This window comes from Nomascus leucogenys, chromosome 21 (assembly GCF_006542625.1).
Source record: "Nomascus leucogenys isolate Asia chromosome 21, Asia_NLE_v1, whole genome shotgun sequence".
Lineage (NCBI taxonomy): Eukaryota > Metazoa > Chordata > Mammalia > Primates > Hylobatidae > Nomascus > Nomascus leucogenys.
The window spans coordinates 46,389,816-46,411,619 of NC_044401.1; the positions used below are offsets into that span (position 1 = coordinate 46,389,816).

General features: G+C 46.1%; 1 protein-coding gene across 2 annotated transcripts in view; it reads right to left on the reverse strand.

Annotated features, from left to right (window-relative positions):
• The window catches only part of SLC41A3 (solute carrier family 41 member 3), an 84,019-nt gene that overhangs the window by 15,285 nt on the left and 46,930 nt on the right, over positions 1–21,804 (reverse strand). For both annotated transcript variants that reach the window (XM_012502200.2, XM_003275558.4), the window contains exons 4-6: positions 11,959–12,030; positions 4,715–4,859; positions 1,183–1,329 (exon numbers count right to left, since the gene is read on the reverse strand). In XM_012502200.2, coding sequence (XP_012357654.2) covers positions 1,183–1,329; positions 4,715–4,859; positions 11,959–12,030 — 364 coding nt within the window. The remainder of the gene's footprint in view (positions 1–1,182; positions 1,330–4,714; positions 4,860–11,958; positions 12,031–21,804) is intronic.

Here is a 21,804-nt window from a genome sequence, read left to right on the forward strand (position 1 = left end):
AGACAGCTCTGGGGTTCCTCCCTTGTCCTGCTCATTATTTCAGGGGGACAGATTTATAATTGCTGACCATGGCTTGACAACTGCCCAACATTCTTGGGGGCCCTCTCTCCTGCCCTGCTCATGTCTAACCCCCTATTCTATGACTAAGTTTAGAGTTCACCTGAGCCTAAAACGTAAGAACAGCTCAGTGGGAGCATAGATTCAAGTGCCCTGAATATACACTTCAATTGGTAGCAGTTAAAAGTGGGATTTTAAAGATAAAGGAAGAGGCTGTTCCTAAGTTGTTTACAAAGAATTTACATTAAAATAACATAAGCTATGGATTGGCTATATCATTGTTCATTGTATCACAAATTCCAGGTACATGAAGATAATGGGGGAGGCAGTTAGGAACAAAATGCCTTTAAACAATTGCCCAGGAATGGATGTGGCGGGCATGACTGAAGCAAACACACTTGATTTTTCAAGTCGCCCACATGGCTCTCTTTCAAGTGTACTCTAATAAACTCTTGCTTTGCTTAAAATAAATTCTCCCTCCTGCTTTAAACCTTGCCTGTGTCTCTCATTTGAAATCTTTCCTTCCAGAAGACAAATAACTGAAATTGCTGCAAAGTTGTCATTCTGGAGTTTCTCCAGATAGCTGGACTCACCGCTGGTAACAATATTCTCTGGATATTGTTATATAAGGTTGACATCAGTAACACCCTACTTCTCAGTATCAATTTTTTGCTTTAGTCTATTTGCTTATAATAGAATACCAAGAAATTGGATAATTCATAAGGAAATTTCTTATGGTTGTTGAGGCCAAGGTCGAGGGGCTGCATCTGGTGAGGGCCTTCTTGCTGGTGGGGACTCTGCGGTCCAGAGGTGGTGCAGGGCACCACATGGTGAGGGAACCCAGCGTGCAGCTCAGGTCTCACCTCCTTTTCTTATAGAGCCACCAGTCCCACTCCCATGATAACTCATTAATCCATCAATCCATTAATTCAATCACCTTTTAAAGGCCCCACCTTTCATTACTGCCAAGTTAGGGGTTAAGTTTCCAACACATGAAATGTGGGGGACACATTCAAACAACAACACATGGGCTGGGTGCAAAAGTACCCACTCAGCCTCAGTGGTGACCTGCTCCAGGGCCCCTCCTCCGTGGAGCCTTTGTGTCTATAGAAGAAGACTCCTTACCTTTGTGTCTGTAGAAGAAGCTGCTAACCAAAGCCAGAATGGACAGTGTGATGAGGTCTCCCAGGCTGGCTGCAATGGGCGTGGCAATGTTGTCTGGGTTGACCCCAAGCTTTCGAGCACCAATCACTATACAAACCATCAGCACTCCTGCAGAGAGAGAGGAAAAAGAGCAGACTCAAATCCCAGGGAGCCAGATGGCTCTGAGCAGGCACAGTAGCACAGGGATGGGCGGCACTGAGTCAGGACTGGCAGGTGGCAGGGAGGCTGCTCATTAACTTGCCTCCCTCCACAAAGGCCTTGATGTGAAGCCAGGCTGCCCTGACTTTCAGAGCTTCCCACTACACTGGAAGCCTGAGAAGGCTGGGAGAGTTGGACTCCACTTTGTGACCTGTGTGCAAGATGGTAAGGAGTGACCTGTGGCACCCGAGCTCCCAAATCACCAGGAACCACAGAGACAGGCAGCCCAGAGCCCCATGCTGCACGAGGGCTGCTCCAAAGATACTCGGAGCAACGGGCCCCCCTGGGGTGAGCTCATGGTCTCCTGTGTTTACTGGCATCCTCTGAGAAGCAGACACCAAGATGGAAACAGCTGGGTAAGAAATTCTTTAGGGACTAGGCCTGTGAGGGAAGACGGGGAGGGCGTGAGGGAGCCGGGAGCACTGGCGGACATTGACACAGGCAGGGCGCAGGGGAGGGGGGAAGCGAAGGTGGGGCACATCTGAGACTGCACTGCATTTCTAGGTGCACTTGGCCAGGCTATCAGAGGCACACTCGGAGGGCCCCATGTCTCCCAGGAACAGTCCCGTGCTGGGAGCTTGGCGGTGCTGTCCGTGGTGCACTGGGAAGCACGTGCAGTGGTGGTGGATTTTGGGGGGCAGCACTGAAGAGGTGAGGCTCACATTACCGTGGCTACCATGCCTCCGAAGTCCTCCTTCCTGGTCAGATGGTGCTCTGAAGGGGACTATCACACGTGATCTCCTAGTCCCCATCCACAGCCTAGGACTTGACTCAACAGACTCTCACTGGGTTCTCTAAGATACTCTGTGTTGTGGCTATTGGCATTTTAACACTTTACCCAGGATCTTGTAACCTAAAAATAATTACAATCACCACCTGATGCCATCCTCAAGCTGCCACTACAAGCTGGTTTGTGCCTTGCCTGATCTTGTGAACAAGTCACAGCCCTTTGTCTCCTTTGAATGCCAGCTGTAAGTGAATCCGAGTTTGCACGCTGAGTCAGTGAGCTGGGGACAATCTTGCAGGGACCATTTAAAGGAACACCAGTGGTTTGGGGGCACCTATTGAAAACCACTACCCTGAGGCTTGTGTGACAGCCTCTTCAACACTGCCTGGTGAGGTAACCGCAATGCTTCTGAATAGCCATGGACAATACAGATTTTGCTTGTGTTGCTAAGCTTCATCTGATCTCTGGGCCTGTTTTCCCTTCTGTAAAATGGGGAGCTGGGAATGGTGTTCTCTACAAGCCCCTACAAAGACAGGGCTGGCCTTCTGGACTGTTAGACTGTGTTGTTTTCAGGAGACTTTATGCTGAGGGTCTCCTGGACTGTTGTTCTCTGGAAAGTCTGGCACATTCATCCCGCCCCATCCGTGGACCAGGCTGGGTCATGGCATCCACCATCCGTCCATGCCTACACAGGCTGTAACTAGGAGCCAGCCTCAGCCAACACCCTGGGCAGGGACACATGGTTTGTAAACCTGCAGCCTGGCTTCGGCACAGTCCTCTTCTGGCCTACACCCTCCATGCACTGGCACAGGAATGGGGCTGATCAGCTGCCTGGTAGGAATGAGAATAGCCCACATGGGTAACCCACAGTGAGCTGAGCCCAGAGGATATTGACTGAGCAAGTAGGTGAGGGAATGGATGTATAAACACAGGTTCAATTGTGAAGTTATCAACTTTTCCTTCTTTCACTGCACCAAAGCAAGGCACGTGGTCTGGGAGATTCACAAAGACACGTGACCCAGGAGAGAGCTGGAGGAGAGTCCATTCATTCAGCTAACATCTGCAAGCTGGTTATAAACCTGGCCCTGGTTTAAGTGATGACAATAACCAAAAGGCTCTGTTCCCATCAGTGGAAATGCCTGTCAGGTGTGGGGAGAGACTGTACACAAGTGTGTGAACACACATTTGAGGTGAGGTGAGTAAAACAGGACACTAACCTAAAGCATGGCTGGAACAGTCACTTTAGTGTTGGTCAGAGGAGGCCTCAGGACAAAAGCGACATGTGGCACTCACTCTAGTGTCCTGTATATTCACAAGCTTATTGTCTGCCCCGAGTTAGAATATAAAATCAAAACACATTTTGTTGACAGTATATCCCCAGCACTACACGGTGCCAGGCACACAGCATACACCCAGCAACAACTGAATCACCAATGGACAACCATGCAACGTGGCCAACGTGTGGCGACTGCTTTCCCGGCACGTGTGTGAGTCCCAAGGAAGGGGGTATGTCTGCCCGCATTTCTGTCTCACATGTGCTGCAGATACACGTTAAGCACCAGCTGTGTTCAGCATGAGACAGGAGCAGCAGACAGCAGGTGGGAACTACTGGGTCCCCACTCTTGAGGAGCTGACATTTTAGCAGGGAGGTGAGGCAGAAAGATGATGCAACAAGATAATTTGAGCTACACAAGCAGAGCCGGGGCCCATGGGAAGGGAAGAGAGGAGGTGGGTGCATGTGGGAGGGTGGTGCTGTGTACTGAACACTGCTATCCCCCTAACCCACATGTTGAAATCCTCACCCACAAGGTGAGGAGCTGGGGCCTTTGGGAGGTGAAGTCATGAGGATGGGGGCCCCACGAATGAGATGAGGGCCCTTATGAAAGAGGCCCCAAAGAGCTCCCACCTCTCTCCACTGTGTGAGGACAGCAAGAAGGGCCGGCTGCAGCCTCAAAGGGAGCAGCTGCAAGCCCAGCCCCGCGGACGCCCAACCTCGGGCTCCAGCCTGCAGCCCCGTGAGGAGTAAATGTCTGCTGCCGCCAAGCCGCCGACTGGGGGCTCCGTCACAGCAGCCACAGTTTCCTCAGACAGGTTAGAAAGGCTTCTCTGAAGACATGAAATGGAAGCTCAAATCTGTGCCTTGCCCTCAGGACACCTGCAGCCTCCAGAGCCCATCACAGGCCTGTGTGTAAGGTCATGCTCAATAGTGTTTAAAACTAACAGGCTGACTGCACAGATGAACAAGCCTGCTGTGTGCAGGTGTCAGGCCTCGGCACGGGAGTGTGACCAGCTGATGAGATCTGCAGAGCAGGGACAGGTCTTTACATAGCAGAGAGTAGAGTCGAGTGGTGGCAGGAGCGGCACACACCCCTGCCTGGGTGAGGGTACAAGGTGGGCCATGAAGACCCAGCTGGCTCGTCCCACCCCACCAGTGAGAACCCTGAGCCACCATCAGTCCCATTAGTGGTGAGACTCACACCCCCAGAAACTGAAAACACAATGAGCCCTGAGGTGGGACCTCAGAGGAACAGGGGGTGGGTGGGGGCTCACAGTTGGGGCATGGCTCACCCAGGGCAAAGGCTGCAAGGAAGGCAGTGAGGACACTGCTGGCACACAGCAACTCCACCTTGGCGACATCCACTTCCTCTCGAGATATCACACCCAACAGCAGTGCAGCCACAGCAGCCAAGAGCCCCACGACAGTGGCCTGCACCTGTTGGACAGAAATCAGAAGCATGAGGGGGGGTCCTGGGGCCACAGCCACACTCCCTGCCCTTCACACCTCACTCACCGCAAGGGGCTGGGTGCCACATGCTACTGCCTCCTTTCCCTTACCCTAAAATCTCACAGGCCCTCACCCCAGGAAAAACTAACACCACACCCCACGCCTGCCTTGAACTCAACTCCCCCGAAACCATGCTGGCCACCTCTGCTCCCTTGCTGGGCACCGCCTTCAACAGCAGAATCTATTTCTCCATCTTCTGCTCAGGCTTTGGTCAGGGGCCACCTGGTATCTTGCTGGCAACTCCACTCTCACTGGTCTGAGCAGAAGTCCTCTGCAACTCCCGGCAGTGCAGACAACACATCTCACTTGCCATGTGGTGTACCCCATGACACACAGCAGTCACATGGGAGGACTTCACACACTTTTGGTCTCTCCCTTGGCACCCTGCTCACACCCTCCCCTTCCAGGCTCTGTTCCCGTCTCTGTCCTGCCAAGCACACACCACAGCCTGCGCCAGGAGCTGCCCTGATCTGGACATCAACACTGGCACCTCTAATCCAAAATGCTGACCTGGAAATGTTATTAAAGAAGGACACAGAAACAAAGAGCTCCACCATGTACAGGGAGAAGAGTGATATGGTTTGGCTCTGTAGCCCCACCAAGTCACATGTTGAATTGTAATCCCCAATGTTGGAGACGGGGCCTGGTGGGAGGTGATTGGATCACAGGGGCAGTTTCTCATGGTTTAACATCACCACCACCCCCCCGCCCGCCCCTTGGTGAAGTCATCAGTGATCATGAGTTCTCATGAGTTCTGGTTGTTTAAAAGTGTGTGGCACCTCGCTCCTCTCTCTTGCTCCTTCTTTGGCCATGTGAAGTGCTGCTCCCCTTTGCATTCCCCTCATGCTTGTAAGTTTCCTGGGGCTTTTCCACAAGCTAAGCAGATACCAGCATCATGCTTCCATGCTGTACAGCCTGTGGAACCGTAAGCCAATTAAACCTCTTTTGTTTATAAATTACCCAGTCTGATATTTCTTTATAGCACTGTGAGAACAGACTAACAGAAAAGTGGTACTGAAGAGTGGGGCACTGTTATAAAGATACCTGAAAATGTGGAAGTGACCTTGGAGCTAGTTAACGAGCAGAGGGTGGAAGAGTTTGGAGGGCTCAGAAGAAGACAGGAAGATAAGGGAATGTTTAGAACTTCCTCAAGACTTGTTAATTGTTTGTGACCAAAATTTTGGTAATGATTTGGACAGTGAAGGCCAGGCTGATGAGGTCTCAGATGGAGATGAGGATCTTTTTGGAAACTGGAGCAAAGGTTCCTTTTGTTACACTTTAGCAAAGAACTTGGCTGCATTATACCCCTGCCCTAGGGATCTGTGTAACTTTGAACTTGAGAATGATGATTTAGGGTATCTGGTGAAAGAAATTTCTAAGCAGCAAAACATTCGAGATGTGAACTGGCTGTTTCTAACAACCTATGCTCATATGCATGAGCAAAGAAATGATGTAAAACTGGAACTTATATTTAAAGGGGATGCAGAAAGTAAAAGTTTGGAAAATTTGCAGCCTGGCCATGTGGTAGAAAAGGCAAACGCACTTTCAGGGGAGAAATTCAAGCAGGCTGCAGAAATTTACATAAATAAAAAGGAGCCAAGTGCTAACAGCCAAGACAATGGGAAAAGGCCTGGAAGACATCTCAGAGACCTTATTGGCAGCCCCTCCCCTCACAGGCCCAGAGGCCTAGGAGGACAGAATGGTTTCATGGGCCAGGCCCATGGCCCCTGCTGCCCTGCACAGGCTCAGGACACTCTGTCCCATGTCCCAGCCGCTCAAGCTCCAGTCATGGCTCAAAGGGGCCCAGATACAGCTCAGGCTGCTGTTTCAGAGGATGCAACCCATAAGCCTTGGTGGCATCCACATGTGTTATGCCTGTGGTTGCACAGAGTGCAAAGTTGAGGCTTCGGAGCCTCCATCTAGATTTCAGAGGATGTATGGAAAAGCCTGGATATCCAGGCAGAAGCCTGCTGCAGGGGTGGAGCCTTCATGGAGAGGGCTCTACTAAGCAGTGTTGGGGGAAATGTGGGGTTGGAGTCCCCCCCCACAGTTCCCACTGGGGCACTGCCTAGAGAAGCTGAGAGAAGAGGGTCACCATCCTCCAGACCCCAGAATGGTAGCTCCACCAGCATCCTGCCACCGCCAGCCTGGAAAAGCTGCAGGCACTGAATACCAGCCCATGAGAGCAGCAGACAGGGCTGAACCCTGCAAAGCCACAGAGGCAGAGCTGCCCAAGGCCTTGGGAGCCCACCCCTTGCACCAATGTGCCCTAGATGTGAGACATGGAATTAAAGGACATTATTTGGGAGCTTTAAAATTTAACGACTGCCCCACTAAGTTTCAAATCTGCATGAGGCCTGTAACCCCTTCCTTTGGCTGATTTCTCCCCTTTGAAATGGGAGTATTTACCCAATACCTGTATCTCCCATTGTATCTTTAAAGTAACTAATTTGTCTTTGATATTATAGGCTCATAGTTAGAAGGCACCAGCAGGCACTTGCCTTGTCTCAGATGAGACTTTGGACTTTTGAGTTAATGCTGGAATGAGTTAAGACTTTGGGTGACTGTTAGGAAGCCACAATTGTATTTTGCAATGTGAGAAAGGCATGAGATTTGGGGGGCCAGGGGTGAAATTATATAGTTTGTATTTGTTTCCCTACCAAATCTCGTGTCAAATTATAATCCCCAATGTTGGAGGTGGAGCCGGGTGGGAGGTGACTGGATCATGGGGGTGGTTTCTCATGGTGACCCCTTGGTGCTGTCATCTACAATGAGTGAGTTCTGCTGAGATCTGGTCCTTTAAAAGTATGTGGCACTCCCCCCCACCACTCTCTTGCTCATTCTCCGGCCACATGAAGTGCTGGCTTCCCTTCTGTCTCCCACCATAATTGTAAGTTTCCTGAGGACTCCTCAGAAGCCAAGCAGATCCCAGTATCATGCTTCCTGTACAGCCTGTGGAACGATAAGCCAATTAAACTTCTTTTCTTTATAAATTACCCAGTCTCAGATATTTCTTTATAGCAATGCAAAATGAACACTACAAAGAGCTAGTTTTTTAAAGCTAAAAAATGCTGCCCAAGTTAATCTATATAGTTCCAGTCAAAGTCCCAACAAGATCTTTCATGGCATTTGACAACTTATTTTAAATTTCACTAAAATGAGTAACTGTGCAAGAATAGCTACAGCTTTGAGAAAGGCCAAAGAGGGAGTTGTGGCATATTCATGATCAAAGTGTATTTTAAAGCTGAAGGAATGAAAGCAGTGTGGTGCTGACAGAAACAAGTAGATCAGCAGGACAGAACATAGTCCAATAAAAGAACCATTAATATAGGAAAATTTAATACATAAGAATGTAATCATGAATATATAGTAGGATAAAGGTGGCATTGCAAATCAGGATGGAATGGGTAAATATTAAGCAGGGTAAGAAAAACTGGATATCTAGGTTTGGGAAAAATACGGGTCCCTACTTCATACCATTCACACACATACCCCTAAACATAAAAACTATTTCATAAAATAAAATAAATATAATACATATGTAATATATATTATACAGAATATATAATTATGTATAATATATATTATATATGTTATTATTATTTTAGGAAAATTCTAAATAAAATCTCAATATATGTATATTATAAACCTTTTATGCTTAAACAATATGTATTAAGTTATATATAAAACTATAACTTATATATGATATATAATATATAATTATATATATTATACATATATACACAAGTCCATTTATATACTGGACTTCATTATTCTAGATACTAACTAGAAAAATGCACAAGGGTTATGGATAGGCAACTCACAGAAAAGAAAATACAAACGGATAACAGATGTGCATAAAGATCAACTTCTCTAGTAGTTAGGAAAATTCTAAATAAAATCTCCATTTGAAGTTATCTTATTCATTAACAGCTGATGCTGTTCTTCCTCTTTTAAAAGGTAAGTGTTGTCTTATTTTCTACTGGGGTCTCCTGTTCTAAGCACAGAGCCTGGCACTCTGCAGGTACTTATACAGGCTCGATGGACAGATGGATGAATGACAGATGTGCAGGTGAATAGGTAGGTGGGTGAATGGGTGGGTGGATGGACAAATAAACAGATGGACAAATGGATGAGTAGACAGGTAGGTCAGTGGGTGAGCGAGTGGCTGGGTTGACGGATGGATGGATGCACAAGATATACTTTGTTTATTCATCAGATTAGGTAAGATTAAAATTTAAAAGGTTGATAATATAAAATACATATTGACAAGTATGTGAGAAAATGGTTCTCTTATACATTGAAGGGGGTCAATGTTGGTACAGGAATTTAGGGGGAAACTATGGCTACAATTTATCTATATACCTTCTGATTCAGCATTTTCTCAAAAGAAACATTTGCGTATGTGTATAAAGCATTCACAGCTGATATTTACTGAGTGCTATCTGCCATGCTCAAAGTAATTTTTATTCAATAAGTCATTATTAAGACAAAAGTACAAGTCACAGAATTATGTGTGTAAAATTTTTTATGTTTAAACAATACAGAAAACCATATATATTATCTGTGGGCACACACATATATATGGTGAATTCAAAAAGCAGTTTAGAAGAACATTTTCAATGTTAATGAGGTTATAGAGAAACTGATTCAAATATTGCTCAAATATTAATAGTAGGGCTAATTATTTAATACTAAGAAATAAAATAGTTTTTAGTCATTTTGGAGGGAAATCTAGAGCTTTGAACTGTTCACACCCTTTGAACTTGTGGGAAGTTATCTCAAGAATTTCATGCACAAAGATACTTTCATTGCAGTATAATCTTTCAAGTAAGTCAAAGGCTAGGAAGACCTCAAGGCCCCGCTCAGTGGCAGGGTTCAGGGAAGTGGGCAGGGCTGGTGCTGAGTGGACTCCCAGGGGACTGGCTCTTAGTGGCTGCCCTTTGGTCACTGCTGCCTCCCCACATTTATACGACAGAATATGTTGAAGTTCTTAAAAAGTCCAATGAATAAAACTTATTGCACTGCTGATGATTCAGAGTTAATTAAGCTTTTTTAAAAATGGAGGAGACAAAATTCCATTCATGCTAGGATTGGGACTATACGCCAAGCCAGTGCCTGGCCCTGAGCCGGGCTTCATAAACGTATGTTGATAATCACCTATGTGGAAATGTGCATCCATATGGACAAAGATTTTATGGAAAACAGCAAAGTACAACCAGTGTGACTTGTAGTCGAGGCATTTATTACCTGCCCCTTGCTAGACCTTGTGTTAGAGGCAACCCCAGCATCTCATTCAACTCTGCAGTTTCTAGCCACAAGACATGGTGCTAGCCTGTAAGACTCAGCTTAGCTGCGGACAGCAGACATGTAAACACACAACTACAATCAGGGCAGCCGCAGCAGCATGCATAAGGCACCAAAGACGTAAAAGACAGAAAGAGATACACCTGGTGTTAGGTAGGAACTTACACCTGAGTGGAGCCTTTAAAGAGCTTCACTGGCAGCTGAACTAGAGGAGAAAGGACCTTCCCAGGAGAGATGGCTAAAGATGCATGGCAGGGAGGTGTGAAGGGGCGGGGGCTGGACAGGAAGCTGGTAAGACAGCGTGGCCAGGCCCACAGTTGGATGAGGGGAGCCAGTGAAGGAGAGGAGGCATAACTGACTTTGGGTTTTAGAAAGGCCACCCAGGTGGCCAGGAGGAGCTGGAGGATTCCTGGCCTGGGAGTGGCTAGAGCAGTGTAGAGGTCTGCCATCATCCAGGCAGGGGAGGAGAAGGAGAAGCAGGATTCATGCACAACTTGGAGGCAGAAGCCTCAAAGGGCCTGCATGCTGAGAAGCAGCTGGGGCAACTTGATTTCTGGTGTGGTTACTGGGAACGACCATCCACAAGGCACAGCTGGCAGAACAGGGTGATGTCAGCCAGATGCCACACTCCGACATGGTGACAACTTCACAACAACCCTGCACAGGTAAGGTGAAGTGACTTGCCTGAGGCCCCTCAGTGGGCTGATTCCCAAAGTGAGCTTTCAACCATCACACTAGACTGAGTTGGGGACTTTAGCAGAGGTGAGTATGGGCAGGGAAGATAATGAGGCCAGACTTGGCTGTTTTGGGGGTGCCTCTGGGACAGGCAGATGGAGATGCCCCATACAGTTAGATGTACTGGTTCTGGAACCCAGGTGAGGGACAAAGTAGGTATCATTCTAATGTGATGGATGGAGGAGTCAGCCCTGCTCAAGGCTATCCAGTGGATAGACAATGGGCTGATCTGATCTCAGGGTCCATATTTTCAGTGCTGTCACAGACTGCCCCCACCCAGAGAGGCCCAGAAGGTTCTAGGATAAAGCTACCTTCTAGGTCCAGGCCCAGCCTCTCCTCTTGCCTCTGAGCCAATCTCTTCCTCATCTCCCCCTGCCTTAGGCCTCCTTACTTAGTGACACTCTGTGGCAAGGTCCCAGCATAAGAGTTTAGTGGAACTGGCACCTGGGAGAAGGATGTGTGAGTGAGAGGAGCATGAAGCAGCTAAGGGGTTAAGATGTCTCCTGCAGGTTGAGAAGGAGCAGGCAGAGAGGCAGGAGCAGAGCCAAGGGAGGATTTCCAGGCAGGAAGGATCTACAGATGCCCAGAAAAAGTAAGATCACATGTAAGAGGCAATCACAGGTTGCCTCAGTTAGGGGAACACCTGTGGCCTGGGAAGCACAATTAGAGGCAAGAGAAGCCTGTTAGCACTGTGCAGGCCATGAGACAGAGATGGAGCAAGTACAGGTGAGTCTTTGAAGAAATGGGGCTTGGAAAGGAGGGAGTGGGGAAGCTGGAGGGATGACCCTGGGTCTGCTTCAGGTGGGCTGAGTCTCCAGAAGCTGCGTGAATGTGGTCTACTGGATATGGGAGGGACAGGTAGCTACCTGTTCTCAAAGTTCAGGCCAGAGTGTAGGGACAAGAGCTCGCTTAGCCTTCACACTTCCCACCTGGGCAAGCCTGGCTACAGATTCAGAAGGGAGGGTCGGACAAGGTGAAGACTCACCTGGATGAGGGCCAGGTTGCTGCTGATGACTCTGTGCTGCTCCTGGGGGTCATCGATTTGTCCAGTGTTGGCCTAGAATGAAGAGAAAAGGACAAAGGTAGGACTGGCTAGGCCCAAAGCCAGGTCAACCCTTCCTGGGAAAGGCAGTCTCTCAGGGGAGAAATCAACAAATACCATTTCATCAGCGTCAGAAAAAATTACTCTGCTCAGCTTTCCAAACAGCGACCTGGCCTTCTTATATGGGGAGTGGGGAGAAACGTTAGGGCACAGACCCCTTTGAGAACTGGATGGGGGTCATGGATCAGTCCTCCATGACCATGCAAGTATATGACTGCACACACCTGCACACACACAGCAGTACACACAGGCACACATAGCCACACACAATGCATAGAGGCACACATGCATGCACACACACAGGCATTCATGTTACCAGCAATTTGAAGGCCATTTCTAGCTCTCAAACTCATGTGCAGACCTCAGTCAAGGCCTCCTACTGTGAAGCCCAGTCTTTGGCCAGGTCCCTCTGCCACCTACAGCACCCTCCTCTACCCTGAAGCTAGCCTTATCTCCAATGACCACCAATCCCCTCAATGTCACCTCAGCAAAATCATCCCATTTAAGGAACACATATAAGTCTCTCTTCTCTTAGGATAAAAAGGTGAGATCATAAATACGACTTTCTCCTTTAAAAATGGTTTTTGGCTCCTAACAGCATAACACTTACCAATAAAATTCAAGACATAAATCAGAAAAGTTTTCAAAGCAAATATATTTTCCTAGATTCCTTAAACTCAGTTCATTAAGTTCCTGAACTCCAAGGAGAAAAATATAAAAATGCACCTACTGCTAACACACTTGATAATTCATTTTCTTTTCACAGAGAAGGGGAGCCTTTTTGTCTTCAGCACGACTGACATCTGGGACGTGGCACCTGACTGTTGGTAGGCCTCAGTCCACTCTTGTTGAGTAGATATGACACCCACCGCAGGTGTCCCTGTTTGAAAAGTAAGGGAAGGAGGCAGGGTAGAGACGCAGTGGAGCCCAGGGTGTGCTGAGCACACGTGGCCAATGACTCACCCCTCTTCTGCTCTGCAGCTGCACTGTGTGTTCACTGAGACCTAAGTGTGCCTGTCTGCTGCTTCAACTCATGTTTTCTATTAATCAACCAGCTCCAACCTGGGTGCTGATCTTATCAGATAAGGGAGTTGTGCTGGCCCATATGATTTCTGAGTATGAGTCAGAAAAGACACTCCTTTCTCAAAATATTTTTTATAATCTATAAAACAATTAAAATAAATGTACACATCTATAGCCTGTACAGCCCACATGGCAGCCTGGCCCTTGCCGTGCAAGTGAGCCCGAGTGCATCACTGGCATCCAGGAGCACATCACTGAGTGAAGGCTGCACAAAGCAGGAAGTGAGACCAAGAGGTAAAGCAGTGAGGGCAGGAGGCTGAGGAGCTCAGACATCCACAGAGGTGGGAGAGAGAGACATGGGAGGGGAAGAAGTATGGCAAGAGGTAGGGTGTAAAGGGATTAAGATTTCAGAGTGTCCAGAGTATTTCGGGGTCAGGGTGGCTGAAGTGGACTGAAGGTGGCACTCACCAGAGCTGAGCTGTCCAAAAATTTGGAGGCTTGGGTTGTGGATGAGTCATCCCTGTGGATGCTGAAACCTTCCAGGATGGTGGTGGGATTTAGTATAGAGAAGACCACTGAACACTACGTTTCCCAGGACTGTGGGGACTGACCAAGCTGGTGATGAGGAGGGAAGGAGGCGAGATGGGACAGACAGGAAGCAGCATGCCAGCCAGGCCAGCAGGAGCCACGGGAGCTGTGGGTTTGGGTGGAGGAACACAGACCACTGCCTAAGAGAAACAATCTTGACACTTGCCAAAAACAGCAAAGAGGACCTCCTCCAAGACTATTGCCATGAGGGAGAAAGAGTAAAGTCAACGCTGAACAGTACAGGGATAAATGAGGGTGAAAAGCCAACGTGCAGGGCAAGGGAGCCGATGGAAATTACTAAGTGAATTCAGTTGGGTATCAAGGATTGGGGGAGCACCGTGATCAGATACCAAGAGTGGAGAAGAGGGGCCTGGCTGGATATCAGGGTAGGGGATTTCCAGTAAACTGGCTTAGCAGGGCTCTTCTCTAGAACACAGCCAGAAGGCAAGTGGAGAAGACAGCTCAGAGGAGCCTGACTTGGGTTTGGTCAAGGAAGGAGTGTTTGTCGCCACCCACGAGAGGGCTCTTGGGGGAGCAGGTCTCCATCAGATAGGGATATTTTTCTGCCCTGGAATGGAGGTCCTAGAGATATTAGGGGAAATAGCTGCAGGTATGTGGCCAGTCCGAATAGGGATGAAGAGTTCAAAGAGAAACCCAGTGGGAGGCAGGAGCATCTATGAAGAGCAACCCAGATTTTCCTCAACAGAAAGGTTTCACAGAGGCCCTTCCTCAATGTGCATTTAAAATTTCATTGATCTTTTAAAAAACTTTGAATCTGACAATTCCAGGCTTCTACGAAAAATCCCACAGGATCCTGTCTCCGTTCTAGATTTTCTAAGCCTTTCCTTACTGTCTACGTAAAACAGCCTGCTTTCACTAACTTGGGGCACCAGCGCCAGGTATTCTCCATGCATGCCTTGGTCCTGCTCTCCCCTCCACCAGCTCTGGGCCTGCGAGGCTGCCCTGTGAGGATGGCATCAACAAGCTCAACACACTCCCCTTGCCCTTTCACTTCTGGTTGGTTCTGGCCAATGGGGAGCCATTGGGAGGACACTGGAGGCCCAACAGAGAATAAGACTGGGGTATGTGACCCCTGCACCCTTCCTATGGGTCAGGGGCTGTGATCTTCCACCCAAACCCACAGCTCCGGTGGGTCAGCCTTCACCTACAGCTACAAGCACAGCCCCATCCCCACCCGCCAGGATCTGGAAACTGCCTTTCCTCCCTCTGCCCCTTGAGAACTGGAGTGATACTCACTCCCTGTGGGTGTGAGCCCAAGGGTGATTTGCTGCCTCTTCTTGGTTTTCTGAATGAACCCTTCCTGAAACTCCGCTCAGTGCCCACCTGTATGTCACCTCTCTCCTGCCAGGATCCTGACCTATCTGATGACTCATCCCTTTGGAAGGACATTTAGCCCACTCACATTATTTGTCATTACTTTCCGTATTTTTTTCTAATAACAAAATATACTTGCTGGATTAAGATGGAAGATGGAACATCTGTTTTGCTATCCTTCTCCTTTCCAGATTGGGGTAAGACAATCTTTTAACATTTTATTTGGGAATAATTTTAGACTTCAGAAATGTTTCAAAGTCAACAGAGAGAGCTCTTACATACCCTGTACCCAAACTCTCCTGATAATACTATATAACCTGAGACAGTCATGCATATGGTTTGGATGTGTGTTCCTTCCAAATCTCATGTGGAAGTGTGATCCCCAGTGTTGGAGGTAGGATCTGGTGGGAGGTGTCTGGGTCATGAATGGCTTGGTGCCCTTCTCACGGTAATGAGTGAGTTCTCACTCTAAGTTTACATGACAGCTAATTGTTTAAAAGAGTCTGGCACCTCCTTCCTCTCTCCTTCTCCCTCTCTTGCCATGTGATGCCTGCTCCCCTTCGCCTCCACCATGAGTGAAAGCTTCCTGGGGCCTCCCCAGAAGCAGATGCCACCACTATGCTTCTTGTACAGCCTGTAGAGTTTGGAGGGCTCAGAAGAAGACAGGAAGATGAGGGAAAATTTGGAACTTCTTGTAGACCTGTTAAATGGTTTTGGCCAAAATGCTGATAGAGATATGGACAGAGAAGGCCAGTCTTATGAGGTCTCAGATGGAAATGAGAAAGTTATTGGGAACTAGAGAAAAGGTCACCCTTGTTACACCTTAGCATGGAACTTGGCTGCACTGTGCCCATGCTCTAGGGATTTGTGGAAGGTTGAACTTAGGAGTGCTGTCTTAGGGTATCAGGCAGGAGAAATTTCTAAGGAGCAAATTGCTCAAGATGTGGTGTGGCTGCTTCTAACAACCTACAGACACATGTGGGGACAAATGAATGACTAAAAGTTGAAACTTATATTTAAATGAAAAGAAGAGCATAAAATTTTGAAAAATTTGCAGCCTGGCCCTGTGGTAGAGAAGAAATCAAAGAGGCCTAAAGAGCAACCACTTGCTAGAGAGAAAAGGGAACCAGTGCTGACAGTCAACACAATGGGAAAAAAGCCTTGAAGGCATTTCAGATTTTTGAGGCAGCCCCTCCCATCACAAGTCCAGTGGCTTAGGAGGAAAGAATGGTTTTGGGGCCAGGGCACTGCTTCCCTGCACAGCCTTGGGACACTTCTCCCAACATCCCTGGCTGTTCCAGCTCCAGCCATGGCTCAAAGGACATAAAGTACAGCTTTGGCTGCTGCTTCAGAGAAGGCAAGCCTTACACCTTAGTGGCTTCCAAGTGGTGTAGTCTGTCAGTGCATGGAATGCAAGAGTGAAGGAGATTTGGCTGCTTCCACCTAGATTTCAAAGGATGTATGTGAAAGCCTGGGTGCCCAGATAGAAGCCTGCCACTGGGGAAAAGCCCCCACAGAGAAACCCTACTAGGGCAGTGCCAAGGGGAAATGTGGGGTTAGAGGCCATACAAAGCCCCCACTGGGGCAATGCCTAGTGGAGCTGGAGAAGGAGGCCACCACTCTCCATACCCTAGAATAGTAGAGCCACCAGCCAGCTTGTACTGTGTGCCTGCAAAAGCCGCAGGCACTTAACTCCCACCATGAGAGCAGCCACAGGGGTAGAGAAGTCCAGAGTGCAGGACATGGAGTCAAGGGAGATCATTATGGAGCTTTAAAATGTAATGCCTGTCTGCTGGGCTTCAGACTTGCATGGAGTCCGTTGCTCCTTTCTTTCAGCTGATTTCTGCCTTTTGGAATGAGAATGTTTACCTAATGCCTGTACCACCATCGCATCTTGGGAGTAAATCACTTGCACCTTGGGAGTAAATCACTCATAAGTGGAAGAAACGTGTGTTGGGTTTCAGATGAGACATTGGACTTTTGATTGAGTTGATGCTGGAATGAGTTAAGACTTTTGGGAACTACTGGAAAGGGATGATTGTATTCTGTAATGTGAGAACAAGATATTTGAGGGGCCAGGGGAAGAGTGATCTGGTTTGGATATTTGTCCCTTCCAAATCTCATGTTGAAATGTGATCCCCAGTGTTGGAAGTGGGGCCTGGTGGGAGGTGTTTGGGTCATGGCGGTGGATCCTTCATGAATGGTTGGGTGCCTTCCTCATGGTAATGAGTGAGTTCTTGCTCTGAGTTCACATGAGAGCTGATTAAGAGTTTAGTACCTCCTCCCTCCCTCTCTCTTGCTCCATCTCTCACCATGTGACACAGTGGCTCCCCTTCAGCTTCCACCATAATTGGAAACTTCCTGAAGCCCTCACCAGAAGCAGATGCTGGCACCATGCTTCCTGTACAGCCTGCAGCACTACAAGCCAAATAAACCTCTTTTCTTTATAAATTGCCCAGTCTCAGGTATTCCTTTAGAGCAACACAAATGGGCTAACATAGTCACCAAACTAAAAATTGAACACTGGTATAACACTAGTAACTAAACTAGAATGTATTCATATGTCCCCAGTGTTCTCACTAATGTCCTTTTTTACGTTCCAGGAAATAAACTGGGATAGCCCATTGCATTTAGCCACAGCTCCTGAGTCTCACTGTAGAATAATACAAGTCAGCTATTTTGTGGGATGTCCCTCAATTTGAGTTTGTCTGAGGCTTCCTCAAGATTAAACTGAGATTGTGGATTTTGAGGTAGAAGACCAGTGAGGTGAGGTGCCTCCACTGTGCACTCTGTCACGGGTGATAGCAGCGAGACTTGTCACCCATGCTGCTGATCTAGGTCACTGCTGAGGTGGTGTCTGCCAGGTTTCTCCACTGCAAACACTATTTTTTTCTTCCTATACTGTCATTTAGAAATGAGTCATTAGGTCTTGCCCACACTCAAGGCGAAGGAATTAAACTTTAGCTCCTCTAAGGCAGTATATCCAAGATTTGAGGACATACATTAAAACAACCAGAGCAATCCACACATATTTAAAGGAGATACTTTGAGGCTATGCAAAGATCCTACTTCCCTCTAAAGTCCCACACTCTAATAATGTATTAAGGGATCCTACCTGTGGATATGTGTACATACACAGATTAGCATATATACATATCTACGTTTCCTAGTTCATTGCACTGAGAGGAACTAGAAGTGGTGGCATACCAGGAGCAACAAGTACACCCACTGCCCAGATCTTGTTTGCTAAATTCAGTTCTTCAATAAAAGGAACCAGCTTCTTTAGGAAAATGGCTCATTTTAGGGCCAGGGCAAGGAAAATACAAGGTGTGTACCTGGAGTATTTGACAGTGCCAAAAAGTAAGGGAGTGCCCAAGAGTGGGAGGGGCACGTCAGGAAGCAAGAGCCATCGAGCTAGAACCATTTCCACAATAGAATAAATATGAGCGCTGGCTTTTAACCTCAAGAATACAGTAACTATCCATGCATCTATACATACCATAAATATCTATCTACATACATATTACAATGAACATGAGTTCATGCTTATTTCCAACTCTAATCCAGCATCACAGTATTCATTCTAGCATTGAGGAGATCATTTTTAAAATGTACAAGAGTGCTGGAAAACAAGAAGAGGTATCTATACTGTAACAGAAATGAAAAGGAATCCCTGAACAATGGAAAGTGATAAATTGGGTTGACAAGAGAATTCATAACTGAAAACGACAGAGGAAAGGCCTATTGCAAAAGGCAGAGGTAGTCCTGGGGATAATGGGAGCAGAAGGGAGCCTGGAACAGCTGAAAGGGCATTTTCTGCAGAGACCTCTGCAGGAGCTTCAAGGAGGGTTGACCTTTCCCCTACCTGCTTGATTTGTGCCAAGAATGAGATGTGGCTACGTGGCCTGGCTCCAAGCAGATGCAGTGAGAATGTTGGGGTCAGAGAGGCAGGGCAGTGCCCCAAGTGGCCATGACAAGAGGGACACAGAGCCCCCATACCCATGAAAAGAGTTACTGGCACACAGTTTAGGCAACACATTCTGACTGCCCTCCCTCCAATCCTTAGATTGGGGCCTCCTCTAAAGGCAGTATTCACAGATCTACAAGGTAAGTGTAAATCTAAAATAAAATGATGCACAAGCACCTGTTCACTAAAGGCAAGCCACAAGGCTCTGAGTTTGAAACTCATCAAAGTCAACCAATGGAAGTACAAAATCTAGGGAAACAATCAAAGTATGAAACTGAATAAGTATCTAGGATAAGTTAATTAAATGAGATGTCAGAGAATGGTCCTTCATAAATAAAAAGATAATTTTTGAGATTCTAGAAAGTACATACTTAATCTCTGAATTTAAAATAAAAGACAAAAAATCTTTTCATTAGATGACTTCAATAGCACAGTGGTTGAAGAGAGAGTGATGAAGAGTGAATCAGTGAAAAATTAAATGGAGCAGAAGTATTCTAGCAGAAATGTAGGGATTATGAAAAGAGAGTTAAGAAACTCAAAAGGTAGACTCAGAAACTACAATATGTACCCAAATAGGAGTTATGGGGAGGGGCGGGGGAATGAATATAAAAATACAAAAAATAACAAAAAGTTTTCTATAGAGCTGAAGACAGATGTCTTTAGATTAAAAAACTCCAAGATATACGCAAGATAATGAAAAAGTCTATGCCAGAAACATCATGGTGAAATTCCATCACACAGACGATAAAAGAAAAAAAATCTCCAAAAAGTCCAGATAGAAAGATAAGGAAATTACCGAAAAGAAATGAGACACAAAAGGGCACAGGCTTCCATCAGCAACACTGGGCACAAGAAGATACTGAAAGTATAACTTCAGTACTGCAGGAACATAATTGTGAACATTGCATTCCCTAGCCAGCCAGGCTTGCATTCAATGGTAAGGAAAAAGTAAAGCATTTTCCTACTCCAAATTCCACAGTTTATTTCCAACAAATCTTATCTAAAACAATTACTAGAGGATGTACTCAATCAAAACACAAATAAATTTAAAAGGAAGCTGAGAAAGACTGGCACCAGCAAGATGGTGAATAGGCACCTCCAGGCCCTTGTTTCCCCACAGACACATCCGATAAGCAACACAGACTGACCAAAATAGCTTTGAGGCAGCTCAGAAACCAGTTAAGATCTGCAGCAACCAAGAGAAAATCCAACCAAGAAAAAGCCACCCTCAAGCCAGTAGGAAATTCCATGGTGTTTTTGTTTGCCCTTGCACCACCCCCCTCCTCCACATAGCATGGTGCAGTTGGGAGGAACCACCTAATCCTAGAAAGAAAGAAGGAAAGAAAGGAATAGAACCTGCTGGCTATCCTCTGGCTTGCCTGGGAACTGCCCAAATAACTGGTTTCTGTCTCTCTCTCAACAGCAAATGGAAATGGTGACACAGTTTGGACACTAGGATGAAAGTCACGGAGGTGCCCAACATGTTAGAGCCATGGAGGAAATGTAGGCCCATGGGTACCTGGGGGAAAGAGATTATGGACAGAGGAACACAATAGAATGTCAAGGCCCTGAGAAGAAGCAGAGTTGACACTCTGAGGGAAAGTACGACATTTAAAAGCAGCCATGTATATGGGGGAATTGGAGAGAAAAAGCACATCCACAGGCCCTGGGAGATGCATGCCAGAAAACCCCTGAAAATACCTTAAGTCTTCATGCCAGACTAATTGGTGAAGATTTTTCCCTACAGAGAGCCAGTCTGCAAAGATTGGGAGAGATGGCTGTTTTGCAAATACCTAATTTTTAATAAAAGATGAAAAAGGATACCAAAAAAAAGTGAAACACAGTCTAGTCATAGGAACAAAAAAATTGACTCAACAGCAAACTCAGAAGAATGAGCAAATTTGAAAATAGGTCATTTGAAATTATCAAGTCTGAAGAACAAAAATAAAGAAGATTTAAGAAAAGTGAATAAAACTTAAGGGAATTATAGAACACTCAATTGTAATACAATTTGGAATTCAGAAAGGAAAGAGAGAGATAAGTGGGCAGAGAGCTTATTTGAAGAAACAATGGCCAAAAACTTCCCAAATTAAAAAAAAAAAGATATGAATATAGAAATGTAAGGTATATGAATTCCAAGTAGGATAAACTCAAAAAGATCAATACTGAGATACATTATAAACAAACTATTTGAAAGTCAAAAACAAAAAGAGAATCTTCAAAGCCAACAGAGGAAAGAGGCTCATAACATACAAAAGATTCTCAATAAAATCATCAGTGGATTTCTCAGCAGAAACTTGCAGTCCAGAGGTAATAATATTAATATATTTAAAGTGCTGGATAAAAACACCTGTCAACTGAGAATTCTATATCTGGCAAAACTATTTTACACAAATGAGGGAAAAATTAAGACATTCCTAAATAAAAGCTAAGGGAGTTCATTATTACTAGATCTGCCCTACAAGAAATGGTAAAGAGAGTCATTCAAGTTGAAACGAAAGAATGCCAGACAGGAACTTGAAGCCAAATGAAAATATAATGTTCTCCAATAAAGGTAAATGCACAAAAAAGTATTAAAAAATTTTATTATTTTAAAATTGGTTTGTAAAAAATTTTATAAGCATTTAAAACACAAAAGCACAAAAATATAAATTTATTTTAATAGGTACACAATATAAAAAGATATACATTATGACATCAATAACAAAGTTCTGAGACAGAACTATAAACAGCAGAGTTTTATATGCAATTGAAGTTAAGCTGCTATCAGTTTAAGGTAAATCGTAATAACTTTAGGATGTTGTATGTAATCCTCA